Source organism: Sceloporus undulatus, chromosome 6 (genome assembly GCF_019175285.1).
Source record: "Sceloporus undulatus isolate JIND9_A2432 ecotype Alabama chromosome 6, SceUnd_v1.1, whole genome shotgun sequence".
Classification (NCBI taxonomy): domain Eukaryota; kingdom Metazoa; phylum Chordata; class Lepidosauria; order Squamata; family Phrynosomatidae; genus Sceloporus; species Sceloporus undulatus.
The window spans coordinates 160,579,558-160,596,872 of record NC_056527.1 but is presented as its reverse complement, the minus strand read 5'-3'; the positions used below and the strand labels follow the sequence as shown (position 1 = coordinate 160,596,872).

At 39.7% G+C, this 17,315-nt stretch overlaps 1 protein-coding gene across 1 annotated transcript in view; it reads left to right on the top strand.

Annotated features, from left to right (window-relative positions):
* HOMER2 (homer scaffold protein 2) overlaps window positions 1-17,315 on the top strand; it is a 63,914-nt gene that overhangs the window by 40,708 nt on the left and 5,891 nt on the right. Inside the window, exons 3-8 of the mRNA XM_042471220.1 lie at window positions 1,061-1,192; window positions 6,596-6,688; window positions 7,210-7,349; window positions 9,231-9,387; window positions 11,792-11,902; window positions 16,319-16,399. Coding sequence (XP_042327154.1) covers window positions 1,061-1,192; window positions 6,596-6,688; window positions 7,210-7,349; window positions 9,231-9,387; window positions 11,792-11,902; window positions 16,319-16,399 — 714 coding nt within the window. The remainder of the gene's footprint in view (window positions 1-1,060; window positions 1,193-6,595; window positions 6,689-7,209; window positions 7,350-9,230; window positions 9,388-11,791; window positions 11,903-16,318; window positions 16,400-17,315) is intronic.

The following is a 17,315-nucleotide window of genomic DNA, read 5'->3' as shown; positions in this document are numbered from 1 at the left end:
GCAGCTTGTCTTAATTGCGGCTTCATATGAATCATTCACACTTGTCAGTGTTCTTCTTGTGGTACAGTATATTTCTCTCTTAAATCCTCTGCAAAAAGAAACTCTGTCAAATGTGCTTAATGAACATCTACTAGCACTGCAGCTCCTCACTAGCTATACTTGCCTAAATTAATGCTATTAAATAAGCAGCTTTCCTTGAGAATCCAGATGTGTTAGATTACAACTCCTCAAATGATCACAGTTGTAATCTGGTTGGGAAATTATAGCCTGGATCCTGTTGTTAGTCCCAGATTCATCAATGAGCAGTTGATTTAGGTTGCATTTCCACTGCAGAAATAATGCATTTTGACATCACTTTAATTTAAATTAATCTTCCCACAACTGGGTGCCTCTTGGTTTCTTGGATCATCTTCCATCAGTGGGACTTTTTGGAAAGCTGACTGGGATTAATGAGAATTACAGTCTGACACATTTGGAGGGAATGCTTTCTCTATACCTTTGTGCCCTTTACCATTTCCTAACCAATTTGGCTGTTATTATTGACTGCTATATCAAAAGAGCTGTCAAAGAGGAGAAGGGTACAGGTTTGTTCTCTGCATTTCAGTTGAATGTTAGAAGTAACTTCTTGATGGTAAGAGTGATTTAGTAATGAAACTGATTATTTAAAGAAATAGTGGGACCTCTTTCTCTGGATATCTTCAAAAAAAGCTGTACACTTATTTGCCGGGGATGTTCTAGCTGGAGTCCTTGCACTGAGAAGGAGGTTGGACTTGAGGCCCTTTCCTACTCTATGATTCTATTGTTTATTTCCATCAACTCCATAACAAAAATTGTAAACCCAGTTTTTCCTAGTTAAGGCCAGCTCTGGGTCCACAGTGAGTATTATAAAGGAAAGGCCTCTAGTTCTCTTTCAGTTTAAGACTTGGTTATTGTTCCACCACTATGAGATTTAGATTCAGCATCTGGTAATCAGTCGGAATAATTCTGATATACAGCTAACTATTTTCCAAGTTGCTGTGTAGTCTACATTCCTTTTTAAAATCTTTGTGTCCTTTTTCAGGTGATTATAAATAGCACTATCACACCAAATATGACCTTCACAAAAACATCACAGAAATTTGGCCAGTGGGCTGATAGCAGAGCGAACACTGTGTTTGGCCTGGGTTTTTCTTCTGAACAACAGCTAACCAAGGTAACTGAATTTCAGTGTATTTGTTGTTGTTGCTTTTGCAGGAATATACAATAATCTCAGTGAACTAAAATTACAAAGATAAGAATCCAGTGGGAGTCCTATATAGCCACTTTTCTTATATGTCCATTTTGATGACCTAACTGAATAGAACTATGTGTTTTTTTAACATGTTGAGGGGGAAGTAATTAAAAAGACTTATTTTCTTGAAGGCACACAATACCACCACCACCATCATTGACAACAACAACAGTAGACATGCACAGGATCATGACACAAATTCATGCCCACAAGCAGAAGCTCTGAAAGGATGTGAAAGGAAAGAGAGTGATAGACTTATAGTTGCTGTTTTGGCAGGAACAGCCACATGTTGAGCATAATGTCTTGTTTAGATCCTCTTGTAATTCCATTAATGAACTTGTATGGTCTGAAAACTTGAGATAGTGACAATACATTAACAGCAGACATTAAAAAATTAGATCTTGTTAAGAATAAAGTCAACTGATGGTAAGTGATACTGAAACCCCATACTTCTATTTCTATAGTGTGGGCCTTCCGAAATTCATTTTAGTGGCATGGTGGTGTACTCACTTTAAAGACATTCTTTTCACTTATCCTTAGGAACTTCAAGAAAAGAGTGCCTTGATCAGAGAAACAGATCTCCTATGTCTTCTGAAAGGAATGAAGGATGAGGGAGGCACTGGCTTCACTTGGGTTACATTTTAAACCATGGTTTATCATGATCAGAACAAGCCCTTTTGCCTTACTTGGCTTTACTTGCTTACCCTCTCTCTTTGGCTTTACTCTCTCTTGTGGCTTTAGCCACAAGGAGAATAATGAATGTGGTTTGTTTTTAGATTGATCCCAGTTAAGTGTTGTCTGAACGTTACAGTTGTAGGTAATGTAAACAGTCAAAAGTAGTCAGCTTTCTAAACTGAGTCTTGGTCAGATTGTTTCAAACAAGCAGCTGTTTACTGAATGGGGAAGAATGGAGAAAAAATGCGGGAGTCGAGGAGGACATTATACTCATTCCCATTAGGATCAATTATTGTTGACTACAACTCCTGAATGCAGCTACTCAGTAGGAGTTTGCAAGTCTGAAAGAACTGGGTGTTGATAGAAATGATTTACTACTTTTGGAGGCTCCCTGTTAAGAAACTTAACTATGAGAGGTAGTTTGGTAATGAATAACCAATAGTTTAATCAATGTATTCTCTGTGCTCAGATAATAGTAATTCAGGTACCCAGAATGTTTATTCATGCTATAAACGAAGCACTTATCTTGACACATGGTTGATTTTCTTTCTGAACACAAACCACTTAGCTATCAGTGGCTCCAGATAGCTCACTAAATATAATGCCCTTGAACATTCCATAAATTCCCTGTTAATCTTGCTGCTCATAATCTTGGAAGGCAAATGGGCAGCTTGCCATGTTAGAGAAGTCTCAGCTACTGTCTGAAATTGTCAAAGCGGTTGCTGTGTCGGTCAGTTGGATGGAAACACGTTATAAAATCCTTTAATACAGAATGCTCCTTGTATGCAGCATGTAAGATTTCCATTAAATTGCAATTTCCGAAATAGTTTTGACTGCATTTAGTGTTTGTTTATGCAGCCAGTTCAAACTGCAGATGATGACAATTAGAATTTGTATTCTGCTTTGAGATGTTGAAAATATCTTGCATACATTCTTCGTTGCAACCCTTACAACTCTGTAAGGTACAAGTGAACAGGCTGCAGATTATGGGATTATTCTTTTAAAAGAAAGAAAGAAAGAACTCTAGGATCCACCAACTGTTCCGAATGGAACAGATACACACTGAGAATTAAAGCTTTCTGAATACAGAAAGGTGTTTCAAATACCCAAAATGATTCAGTATGGCGTGTGGTTTGAATGTTGGAGGAGGACTTTAGGAGACCAGTGTCTGAATCCTCACTCAAACATGGAAAGCTACTGGGTGACCTTCTGCAAGCTCTCTCAGCCTAAGAAGAAGGCAATGGCAATTGCTTCCTGAACAAATCTTGCCCAAAAAATCCCATGACAGGTTCCCCTTAGAGTTGCCATAAACTGGAAATGACATGATGACAAAAACCAACAACAACCCAAAATGAGTGGAGCTTCCATGTCTTCCCACACAGAAATCCATTTCTAGCAACCCCAAGCTTTTTCCATTTCATAACTGAGAAAGAAGTCATTTTCTTTCTAAGATGGTTAAAAAAATGAGTATCAGAAATCCTTGCTAATCTACTTCATACCATGCAGAGATCTGCTAGAAGACCCCAATCTATCTTCTGTCCATCCCTGCCCTAATCCTGTTTTTGGTGGGAGTGGGGTGAGAATCTAATTGTCGATTCCCAGGATTCTTTGGAAGAAGCTGTAACCTATTACAAGAACATAAAATAGATTTTTAAAGAAGTTATTTTACTGACTAGTGATTCATTTGCTGGCTGTTTAGTCACTTTTGACAAGCCACCAGCACAGTCCACAGTACCTTAGACATTATGCCAAGAAGCAAAGCTGGTGGCCTGTACTTTGCCACATGTCAGTGAGACCCTTTGGATAACTGATATTGCTTCGTGTGATATTGTGCCAAACAGTGAAAGCTTTTGAACTAATTCTGTTTGAAAGGTTACATTTTCCCCACTTACATTTAAAAATAAATAAATAAATGAGTTGCTCAACTTCTCATTGTCTGATATGTAACTGGTTTGTATTCACCTATGACAAGGTCTATTCCTTCTCATCTGAGTTATGGACACTTCAAAATCCCTATTCCCTTCCCTTCTCTTCTAGGGCCAAACTGTTCCTTTCTTCTGACGCTAATGGATAAGAGTCCTTTTGGATTTTTTGCCCTTCTTTTTAAAAGTGGAAACCAAGGAAAGCTAAAAATTAGCTTTAAGTCAAGGTTAGGAATCATGCAGCTCTGCAGATGTTGAACTGCAACTCCCAAGAGCCATAGCCAGCACAGTGGTGAGGAACGTTGGGAGTTATAGTTCGACAACATCTGGAGGACTATAGGATTCCCATCCCTGTTCTGCACTGATGGCTTAAGAAATTACTTGAATGCACGCAACAACAAACAAAAGTAACAGAAGAGATGCTTTACAATCCATAAATGGCACATGTTTGAAAATGTAGGTTGCTGTGAACTAATTATGACAGGAATTGCCAAATGCATACATTTTTTTAAACAAAGGGAATGATTGCTGAAATGGGTATTTTGGTGTCATGTTGATTTTCACCAGCAGAGCTAGGAGCAATTCTTCCTTATCACCACTCACACTTGCTGCCAGCAACTAAGAAAGCTTCCATGCTCTCCTGTTGAGTATTGGCTTATCCTTTAGAAATAACTGAATCACAGTGATAACGGCATATTGGTCCCCAGGAATAAGAGTTTGTGGCAAAAGCTCTTAATTGGACTTGCTGCTGTGTGTGAACATCCCTAAGTGGGACCACAGTGGTGTTGCAAACTTTTGCAAAGAGCTTCCCATAAAGACACATTTCTAATAGTGATAACTTTGCCTATCTGGTTTGCACAATTTAATTCCCACGCAAAGCAGAAATCATAAGCATTTCATGCAGGCTAAATGTCAAGCGCTAGCAAAGACTTAGAAAACACAGAGTTTGAACTGGATGGTCTGAGTCTGTGATTCTGTTGCAGTTTGTTTAGTAAATATAGAGAAAATCTTTTCTCCACAGATCAGGAATTTGACCTCCTAAGCATTACAGGTGTAACATTACCTATGGTGATATGCATTATTCAGTGTGTGGTGTGTGTGTCTTTCAATTCACTCATATAATAGGACATCCATCGGTTAGGTTTCACTAAGATGATGTTAAGGAAATAGTTCATTTGCATGCTGGTCATTCCCTAAATTCAGAAATAAATGCCCAATGTTTGATAGCAACAAATCCATTAGTTTGACAGAGTCTTGAGGTCACAGGTTACTATAAGGCTGACAGACAAATTATATTCACAGACAGTTGTAAGAATGTATTAGTGCTTCTTCCCCTAGGAACGTGCTCTCTGATTAATATTTGTCATTACCATGCCTTTTGCTTTCACCCAACCCTGTCAGTCATTTTGCTTTGAGTAAGTTGATGCTTTGATAGAGAAATTGTTGTGGTCAGGAACACCACAGGATAACTTCTCCAAGCTCTGGGATTGTAGTGAGTTAGATTAGGATTATGCAGAGAAAAATTAGGAGCTGCTTAAACCAGAATGGCTGCAGTAGTCAAATGAAGAGTCCCCTGAATCTTTCTTTCTTTCTTTCTTTCTTTCTGGAGGTCAGCTCACAGATCACCTACAGCCTGGTGGTGATTGTGGTTCTTATGTGCCTTCAAATAGGCTCTGACTTATGTTGACCCTATCAGAGGGGTCTTGTTGGCAAGATTTATTCAAACGTTGTCATTTTCTAAGGAGTTTAACACAGCACCTCTGTCCTTGCCATGACTGCATTAATAAATGGAAGTGCATAGATACTGGTTTGGGAACACTCCCTGCCGCACGTCCTTCCATTAGCCCGACAGGGCTGTTGCTGGCCCCTCACACTCTTTTCCACCCTCGTCCTTAAGTGTACTCTTCTCCCCCATCCCTTGTGTTGTGTGTGTGTGTATGTATGTACCTTAAGTTTGTGTGGCAGGGAATATTTATTTTAAATGCAATTCCAGAGTTACGTGAATACAGTTTAACCACCACAAAAAAGGCTATTCTGGAATAGCGAGGGGGACAGAAGGTAGAGGAGGAGACAGTGACACCACATGACTGTGCAATCCCAGAACTGATGTTGAAGTAACTTACTTACTGAGGAGTAGCACTATTCCAGTGCTGTTTGGATCTTATTGATGGATTTTTCCATCAATGGCTAATCACACTTCAAGAACAAGGCAGTGATGAGAGGGAGACAGTTGCATGATAGGTATGGCCAAAACAATTTCTTGGTTTTTTTTTTCAAAGTTGTATTGTATTGTCAAGATGGCTTTGTGTTGCCTTCCATACTGGAGGCTGTTTGCAGAAGGAGCTAAAAATTGGCAGAAATGTCTAGACAGAGAGTAAAGCAGAAGATAATTTGAGTGATTCTCCTATACACCTTCTTCACGATTCCCATTGCCAAGCCTTTCTCCAGATTTAGATGGGGATGCAGAGAAAAGTGTGGCAGAATCTAAAAGAGTCCTTCCTACTAAGACTGGAATTCCCTGTGGAATCTGAGCTCAAAGCCAAAGTGCATTCTCTTCTTGCCTCCCTCCTCCCAATTTCCATTTACTTTGGATGCCTCTCAGGGAATAATCACAACTTTTTTTTGGGGGGGGGGGTTCATAGTTATGTAGATTAATATAAAAATAATTTGGAGTAAGCTACTACATGAGCCCAGGCTAACAAAACCTTTTGCATGTGTCCACATTTAGTTTGCTGAGAAATTTCAAGAAGTAAAAGAAGCTGCCAGACTAGCCAGAGAGAGATCTCAGGAAAAAATAGAGACTTCCAGCAATCATTCCCAAGTAAGTCGCTTGTATACAGTGAGATAAGTGATTTGAAAAGTTGCATGGTGTTTTTAAAGCAAAATAAAGGGGACTTTCTGAGAGTTTGGAAATGCTGTTGGGGATTTCATAGGAGTGTTATCGAGGAAATAATTATTTCACAAATGTACTGTACTTTTCCTTCTCTTTGCAATTGCTTTTAAAGAGGCAATGTCCACACAAAATGACAATCTAGGATTTTTTTGGTAAATCCTAGCATACTATGAGCAAGTTGCATGGAAAAGAATGCAACTCATTTATCCTGTTTATGTTCTTTGTGCAAATAAGAAACAAAACAAGATAGGTTTGGGAGAGGAATCAGATGGTGAATCTCTGGGGATCAGATTAGACTGAGGGGTCCAGAAGTTCTCCTATTTTCCTAGAAAAGAGGTTCTCTTTGGGGTCAGAAGCATCCATTGCTCTGTATTGTGCCGTGCTATATCAAGATATGATTTGTAATTACAGTACTGCTTTTTCCTTGTTTTGTGGGATGTGTGGTGCAGGAATCAGGACGTGAAACTCCATGTTCTACTCGGGCATCAAGTATAAATGGAACAGATGATGAAAAGGCATCGCATGGTGGTCCTTCTGATGCACAGCTGAAAACAGAGAACGACAGGTTGAAACTTGCACTAGCACAAAGGTGAATTCGCTTGTGTAACTGCAATGTACTTACTGACTACAAACGATGATCATCAGTACTATAGATTTTTGTAGGTTTTCTGGGCTACATGGTCATGTTCTAGAAGAGTTTCTTCCTGACATATCACCAGCATCTGTGGCTGGCATCTTCTCTGAACAGGACCCAAACAGGAGCAGGTTTGAGGCTCTGACAGACCAACTGTTTTGAGGTTCTGACAGACCAACCATACACCAATGAGGAGAGACTTAAGGAGCTGAGTATGTTTAGTTGAAATATGTTTGTGTTTTTGGAGATGATAATACACAAGTATATACCTAATCAAGAACATTTACATTCCAGTTATTAATAAATAAATTCATTTTTTCTGTGGAAACCTATTCAAGGGTAGCTGTGATGGCCAGCAAAATAGAACAAGATCCAATCTGCACAAAAGAGCAACACCTTCTTGGTGGCCAAGTAGAATCATAGAGTTGGAAAAGACGTCAAGGGCCACCTAGTCCAACCCCTTGCCATGTAGGAACACACAATCAAAGCACCCTCAACAGCTGGCCATCCAGACTCTTTTTAAAAACCTCCAGAGAAGAAGACTCCATCACACTTCTGTGAGCAACTTGCTGACAGGCACTAAAAGCACAAAATGCATTATGCAAGCTTTCAAAGCTCTACTGGCTTCTTCATCAGGCAAAAGGTGATAAAAATCATACAGCAGAAGAAAAGTTACAGTATTAGAGTCACAGGCCTATATTTTGTAGCAGATGTTATTTCTGTTGTAGTTCACTTGGTCTGGAGGGATCTCAATGCAGGCAGCCTCCTGACAGCCTTGACCATGTGGGGACTGAGGCAAAAGACAGTAAAATTCAAACTCCATTAGCAGCAGTAAAATTACTTCTCTTGGGATCAAAGCTGTCTCTGTCCTTTGTAAAGCCACATACTTTCATGATGTATTTTGTGCTTTTTAGTTGGTGCCTAAAAAGGTATTACTCTCCTGTGGGTTTTGTTTCATTTTTCTCTGTAAATCCATTAGGTCCATTGTTTTCTTAATCCAATTTGTAGAATTTGAATGTAATTAACTTTGATGTGCCCCAGATTCATTTTTGGAAGTGCATGATAAATACTAACTCTTTGTAAAATGATGTACTCTTGGTGGCCCCTGGCATAAGAGGTGTTCGCAATTGTAGATCTCCTGTTACTGTCACTTTATCTTCCCAACTTCAGCCTTTGGTTGTTTTTCAGCAAGAGATCATTCACCTCTTAGGAGAGAAAGAGTAAAGTCCCAAATGCACAAACAGAACTTTGTCTGAGAAACTAACATGGATCCAGAATAGGTTCTTTGTAATTTTCCTAATCAGCATCTAGCAATGGTGACCTCTAGGATGGGGCTTTGCAAAATGTAGTCCTCCAAATGTTGCTGGACTGCAACATCCAGTATTATTTACCATGGGCTATGCTGACTCGGATTGGTAGTTTCAGTCCATCAGTCCGGAGGGCTGCACTTTGCCTTCTAATGGTCTAGTTAGTTGTAGGGTTTTTAAAGGCACATTGTGGTTGGTATGACTGTCTGTACCTACCTGCCGTCATCATTGATACCATGGAAGGGCATTGCATGATGTAGGGGTACTATTCAGTTTCTCAGGCCAATGCTTCATCCAAACCTATTTACTAACACATATATATTTTAAAACCCAGTCATTATCACCAGCTTATTTCATGATAAAATTACAGAACTGTTTATTTTTTACACTGCAAATCTTGATTCCACCCTCCAAGGTGCGGAGAGTAGTGAACGTTATGATTTGGCGTGTTACTTTTATTTCATATCTAGAAACATCACCGACTATTGTATGAGAATCTCAAGCTTTTTATTTTCCTTCTCTGTTTTAGTTCCTCTAATGTAAAGAAGTGGGAGATAGAACTGCAGGCTCTTCGGGAAAGCAATGCCAGACTGACTTCTGCACTCCAGGAATCTGCGGCCAGCATAGAACACTGGAAAAAACAGTTTTCAGTTTGCAAAGAAGAGAACGACCAACTTAGGAGTAAGGTAAAGGATGCAACAAACTGAAGCACCAGACCTTTGCTTCCATGTTAATAGAAAGAAAGCATACTGTTTGTAAATGCTGAGTGGATATCTTGTCTCTCAGTGAGAACTTCATGAGAAAGGAGTGGTGCCTTGGTCTTATGTATTTCACCAAGAATAATATCCTCCCCACACTTACAAAATAAAATAAAAAATCAATGGGAAATGGCAAAAAATTGGTTGAAGGAAATGTTGACATCCTATATTATGTACATCCCAAAGTGTGAGCAGGCTACATAGATTTGAAACAAATATACCTGCAAAGTATCAGTGATGTATATGTAATAATAATCCAGATGCTGCAGTTACCTATTTGATAACTGCACTTATTTGTTTGAATGCCTTGTCCAGGGGAATACCTTGGCTTTTTCCAACCTGTATCACCTGTATCATCTTTACATGCTCTGCAGCTGGGAGATGCTACAAAGTTTTGTGGAGTGCAGGAGGAGAGCAATTGACATCTCTCACTTTCAATGAAGATATCTCTTGACAGCAAGAGCATATATGTGCATACATAGAGTGCCAGCAGTCCCATGGGGCTCCTAGCCACTGAGCCTCTGCTCCAGCTGTACAGTCCACAACAAGTACAACTAATCCATACTTGGCTCCCTTTGTAGAATCTCAGGTATCAAAGCAGTATGTGGAGAAAACTGTGTGAAAGAGATTGTCAGGTACTTTGTAACAAATTAATTAGCCCCCTTCCTGGGTTTAATTATTGTAATGTCTACAAATAATGTGGCTGGACAGTGGAGCCCCATGCAGAAACATTTGTTTCTTTCCTTTGATATAATTATATAATTAACTGGTCACCCTATAAGAAAAATCCTCAGGGTGAAATCCAAAAATAAAACAGAAGAAATCCTAGTTCAAACAAATCAAAATAAAAAAGTAGACATACAGCACATACCAGCGTGCTTGTCTTCACTCAGAGCACTTTAATGCTTTGGGTTTACTTTGTGCTGTCAGTGCTTCAGAATTACTGGAGGTTAAAGCACAACTCATGCCTGCTCAGCTAAGAAGCAGTGTCTTTCCCACCCATATTCAATGTGTTGAATGTAAATGTCAGGGGAGAATAACCAAGAGGTGTAAACTTATATAATTTAAAGCTGCAGTCCAAGAATAGTAGTGTGTACTGTCGCTAAAATAATATGGTGTGATCTGTCAGAAGCTTTTAATTGGCTCATACACTCTCGGTGGAGATTTCCTGAGAGCAGTGGAACTTAGTTTTCCTTAGTGCTCCTGGTAACAATAATCCCACTCAACTGAAGTTGATTTCAGGACTAATGTAACACTGCTCTGCACTGGTATAGCCATACAGTGTTGGTGGTTTCATTTTTTGAAGGAGGCCTGCATCTTGAAAATAGTGACTGTGTTTGAGCAAGCCATACATATTAGCTCCTTTGCAGGAGCAAACAAATCATCAAGTTTTCCATTAGCTATAGATTAAAGTTTCTTTCATAAAGGGCAGAAAGCTCCTGTTTTACAGTTATTGGAACAAGTCTACATTAATAAAATTTCAGATCGTGGCATAGTGTCAGGGCTTGTTCCACAACGTGTTGGAAAGAAGTATGAAATGATTTTTGAAAGTCTAGTGGCAACTAACAACATATTTTATTTGACATAAACTTCTGTGGGCTGCAGCCCATTTCATAAAATATATGAATAATGGCCTCAGCTGACAGGTATAATCAGATGGCAAGAGCATTGAAAATGCTAAAGCAGCCAGCAAGTGAAGATCTGAGGAGAGGTTGTTTTACAGTCATTGGGAGAGGTAACAAAAAATCCTAACATATGAAACTGTGGTTAATGGAAGTCCTCCTGTCTTTTCTGATTGCTTCCAAAAGGGAAGAGGTGAATGCATAGCCAAAGCACTTGTTCATACTTTGATTTACTGAGGTGAAACATGGCAATTTGAAAAGAGAAGCAATTGGTGCCATTTGGCTCCAGTCAATCAGCCAATTCCAAATCCATCTAACAGTAGGCCAAACTCTACTAGCTTCTTAGCAAGAACCAACAGACAGTGTTGTAAAGTGCTAGGCAAAAGAGCTAGAAATGCAATAAAGGGGATGGTTATGTACTACCTGACTTAACACGTTGTGCAGGGGTGCATGAAGTGTAGCCTTCTGCCTGCTGTTGGACTTCAGTTCCCGTTCAAACTTTTCTCAGCCCTGACATAAGTGAATCTTAGTAGAAGGTATTACTTAGTCCCCTTACTGACCTACCAAGAGCCTAGAACATGAAGAATTTGGGTCCTAGCCTGCCCTTTTGCCACAGGCATTCTCTTCCTACAGGGTTTTCCATTTCTATTTAAAGTCAAGCGTAAGTGGAGAAATGGGGACTTAAACTGGTTGTCTTTTCCTCCCTTCAGATTGAGGAACTGGAAGAACAATGCGATGAAATAAATAAGGAAAGAGAAAGAAATGTGCAGCTGAGCAGGCGCCTTCAGGAATTGGAAACAGAGCTTCAAGACAAAGATTTGGTATGTAAATGAAAGCATGGTAATAAATAGCTTTCGAAGCAAAATACACATCTTTGGGGATATAGTTTGCTCCCACAATACTTGTAAAATGCTGATAGAGATTGCTTTAGAAGTTGAACATGCCTCTAGGGCTCTCCGTACATGAAAAGAGCATTGCTTGCTAGGTAAAAAATATAAGACTTGCATGTTTTTGCACCTTTTAAAAAACTTCCTTCCTTCCTTTCTTGAATACAGAAATAAAAATTGAACAGAATTCTGATTCTTATTTTTCCAAGTGAGCAGACTGAGTGACTGCAGCGAACAACTACAATTCACAGTGCATGGCCACAACACACAATGTTGCCATATGAAATCCTCCCAGTATCAGCTGAATACATCTGTTGTTGTGTGGTCAATTTGCTGCTTTTGCATAGAGTGACTTATGCATGCATTTGCCACTAACAGGATTATTTTAGAATTACTGTAGGTACTCTGTCACACATGATACCATGAGAAGCATACTGTTATATCCTGCTAAATTACAGACATAATAGAAGTAGCTAGTTATTTTCAAGATCTGGAATTAACCATACTGTGTTCTAGTTTAGGTGATATGACAAACTCAGTTTAAATGAAAGTTGATGCTTCCTCCCTCCCATTAGTCATGTGGGAGTTGGGTGAAGGCTAGGTTGGTAGGAAGATTCGTTATTGCTGTTGTTGTTAACTGTCTTCAAGTCAATCCTGACTCATGATGACTCTGTGGATGAGACATCTCCAAAATTTGCTATCCTCCACTGCTCTGCTTGGGTCCATTAAATTCATTCCTGTGCCCTCTTTAATAGAATCTATCCATCTAGCATGCAGTCTTCCTATCTTTCTGCATGCCTCCACCTTTCCTAGCATTATTGTCTTTTCCTGTGAGTCATGCCTTCTCATGATGTGGCCAAAGTATGACAACTTTAACTTGGCTTCCATGGAGATTTCAGGCTCGATTAGTTCTAGGATCCATTTGTTGTCTTTTTGGATGTCCACAGTATCCTCAGCACTCTACTTCAGCACCACTTCTCAAATGAATGGATCTTCCTCTTATCCACTTTCCTCCCTGTCCAGCTCTCACATCTGTACATAGTAACAGGGAATACAATGGCTTGTACAATTCTAACTTTCATGCTCAGTTGTATAGAAGAAGATTATGAATGGGAAGGGTGGCTATGAATGAACTAGAAAAGATCCTAAAGTGTACACTTGAGCACTAAAATTAAAACAATCCAAACCAAACCATTGTATTTTCCATCACCATGTACGGATGTGAGAGCTGGACAGTAAAGAAAGCAGATGGGAAGAAAATCAACTCATTTGAGATCTGGTGCTGGAGAAGAGTGCTGAGAATACCATGGAAAACCACAAAGATAATCAAATGGGTCCTTGACCAGATCAAAGCTGAACTCTCCCTGGAAGTCAAGATGATAAAACTAAGGCTGTTGTACTTTGGTCATATCATGAGAAGGCATGACTCACTGGGAAAGAATAATGCTAGGAAAGGTAGAAGGTAGCAGAAAGAGAGGAAGACCGCATGCCAGATGGCTAGACTCAATCAGGGAGATCATGAGCTCCAACCTCTAGGAACTGAACAGACCGGTTGAGAATAGGGGATCATAGAGATGTCTCATTCACAAGGTTGGCCTGAGTTGAAGTCACTCTAAAGCAGTTAACAACAAGTGTTGACTTAAGTCCCATTCATGTAATGAAGCTAGTCTAGCTGGGATGAACAACTAAATTTTAACCAAAACCAGGGGTAGAAAATTTGCAGTTTGTAGGTGCCTTGTGACCCCCAAGGGCAGTATTTGAATGCTTCCCAATCCCCCATTTCATTAAAAAAAAACAAAACACTAAACCTTTGGTTTATTTCTCAGTTAAATAAATGCATGTCCTGGACCCAAAACAGTTAGGAAGAACAAACATGGCAGAATTGTCCCTGCCCACCCTCTTTGGTTGTGTGGGATGAAATGATGGTGAGGGTAGCCCTCCAATGTCGTGCAAAGTGCAAGGTAGTCCTCTATCCTCGGGCAGTCACCTACTCCTGCTATAAGTTAAATATTAGCTTAGTATACTTAACTATTACCATCTTACAATGTCTGTGTTAGATACTACATGTGGTTCATGTTAATGTAATTGCAATATGCATGCAGAGCTGATAACCTTTTCCCTGTACATTTTAACCAAGCTCAGCGACAGACAGACAGTCAGGCTAGTACTTTGCAAATCATACAGCTCTTCTGAGACTGTATTTGCTTTGTCTTCTTAAATCTATACCATAGTCTCCTATTTGGTTCAGCTCCATCTGCTTTATGAAAAATGGGGGGAAAAAGAAGGTACTGACACTGTGCTGAGTAAATAGCTATCTGAAAAATTGCTAGGGATGTTTCAAATTTCTCTTCTTCCTAATTCCTCACCCACGTCTTCCTGCTGTCAATAGCTATAGCTGGGGTGAAGATCGACATTTGAGACTAATGGTGACTACACTGTCAAAACCTGTTGTCATAGCAGGGGATGTATTCATTGATTTAGAAAAAGTGATGCAGATTACTTGATGGGGATAAGGTGAACTTACTGTGCAGATCCTTCTCCAAATGTCACTACCACATGAGATTTGTTAAATGGTCATTAGAAAGAAGGTCTAATTTGGTTAAGCTTTTAGTAGTTACACTTGGGTCCTGTTTTCGTTTCAGTGAGCTCAAAGTAGTCTTTATGGCTCTCCTTCTTCTCATTTTAGCCAGCACAATAAACCTATAAGGGTAGGTCAGGCTGAAAAAGAGTAACTGACCCAATGTAACCTAATGGGTTTCATGGCTTAGTAGAGAATTGAACCTGGATTTCCAAAATCTCCAGTCCAACACTTCAGGAACTATACCACACTGACCTTCACAGTGATAGTACTCTGATTGTAGAATGCCCTCTTTTACATATTTCTATTCTTTGGCCATCAGTTCTATTCTTTTGCCCATCAATTTGCTTTAGTTACATGTTACACTGAACTGTTGTTATTGCAACCAGGGACCCTTACAATCTACACAATTACAGTACAATTACACAATTATGATTCTACTTTAAGTTTCATGACTTCATCCTGTGAAATCCTGGAGTTTGCAGTTTAGAGAGAGATGCTTAGAATTCTTAGCCAGAGTGTCCCAGTGCCTCATGTACAAACTACAGATCCCATGATTATATAGGATTGAATTGTGGCTGTTAATGTGGAATCATAGCAGTATAATTATGTAGCCTGAAAGGACCCTTTGGTGGGGAGAAGAAAGTATTTTAGGTCATCCTCTTTGGCCAAAACATCCATATCAGGCTCATACCTTTTGGAAAGCAGAGGTTTTTGTTCTTATTTTTTATCCCTGGGGTTGCAGAGGGAACTGTGTGTGTACAAATGGTGTCTGTCAAGTTTTGCCTTTAATGCTCTGTGTTGACTTGAGCTGATGCTAATATCTCTTTTAAAGCCAGAGCTCTTTTCAGGCCTGATACAGCTAATGCTCTTTAACAGCCAGGCCTGTTGAAAGAGATTCAAGTGCATGGGTATAGTCCAGGGTGATGGATTGTGATGCGCAGTTTCAAACATCTGTCAGCGACATGCCTCAAAGCAAAATGTCAGGCTTTCTTCTCAGCCCTTTCCGTGGGTAATAGCATTCCTAATGAGCCGTATTTTGTAACTTTCAAGACACCCACTCAGCCAGAAAATGGACTCATGAATATTACAGGCTTCATTTCCACTTCCTGTGGAGGGCTGCCCCAGCTTGCTTTCAGGCTGAGCCTCTTACATTAGCAGACCCCCTGATTAGCGCAAAATAACACAGACATAAACTATGCCTGCCTTTTCGAGACAAGCCCAGCAGGTGACACCATGAAAGAGCACCTTTGAAATCTTCATGCTTTGAAGAATACTGAAAAACCAGGAGAGCATGGCAGGGCAGCAAGGCAGATGGAAATATTTCAACATCTATCCACACTGGTCCTCAACCCCAGAACTCGTTACATGCCGTAGCAGGATGTAACACAGATACATGTTGCATTGCAAGAGTTTATCCTGCCAAACAGATGGTCACTGTTGTCTGCTTAGATGGTGCTTATTGCGTGTTTGGAAGGATGAGGATTTCAGGAATCCGTCCATATGCCTCTAAACAGGTGATACATACTGTCAGAACACTGATTGATTTTTTTGATGGTGCACATTGATGCTCCTAAAGCATGTGCGCACATATAGAATTTAAGATTGTATATAGAATTGTATATAGAATTTAAACTGTAAAAATAAATTGGGAATCCTTGTATTTTTCTGATGATAAGCCTTGTGTTTGCATGTATATGTATGTTCATCCTCCTCCTCTGCTTTGCCTTTATGACAATGTAAACTCTGTATTTTTCTGTTGCTTTCTATAGGAACTAGAGGATCTTCGGAAACAGGGTGAAATCATTCCACAACTGGTGACAGAATGTGAAACAGTATCTCAGAAATTGCAGGTATTTATATATGTTTCCAGGTTTTAATATGATTCTCTTGCTCAGGCTTATAACCAGAATTTAAAAACTAATTTCATAGTTCACGTTACATGATCCTTGGCAGAGGAAACAGCAGCGCAAGTTGCTCACAAGAACAGCCAAAGAAAGGAGAGAATAGCTGCAGTTTCCTTCCTTTTATGAATGAAAATCACATTCATGCTGCTGCAAGCCATGCCTGTTGATATAATCATTATAAATGAGGAAAGCCTTAAGACTCCTTAGGTGTGCTCACCAGAAAGCAATTGTATAAAAATAGCTTGGTTTTATGTTTCCTGCGCATGGAGCCAATCCTTTTGTATAGCAAAATGAACCAGTCACTGCAGGTAGTATAGGGCAATTTAGACATGGCTGCACTTTCATTCAGACAGGCCATGCCATAAACCTTAACCAATAAGCAAATACTGCAAGAGAAGAATTTGTTGGCACAGTGCATTTTGCAACACTGGTATGTTGTCCCTGTTGGTTTAAGAGAACTGGGTAGAAACTGAACATGGGAAAGGAATGTGTTGCTGGTTTGCTTAACAATTGCAGATAGCTTTCTAAGTTTAGCTGAGTGGAAAGTTAGTCTGATAAATATGCAACGCATGTGGTTTTTTTACTTTTAGGAAAACTGTATTAGAACATATGAGCACTGAGTCTGTCCACACTGCAGAGATAAAGCAGTTTGATACCACTTTAACTGCCAAGACTCTCTCCTACATAATCCTGGGATCTGTAGTTTGGTGAGGCACCAGAAGTCTTTGGCAAACCAGGCTGAATATTTCACCAAGCTACAACTCTCAGGATTTCACAGGATGGAGTCATGACAGTTAAAGTGGTGTCAAAAAGCGGTTGCCCGACTCGGTGGGCTGACCGCTTTGCCGCTAGACGCAGCGAA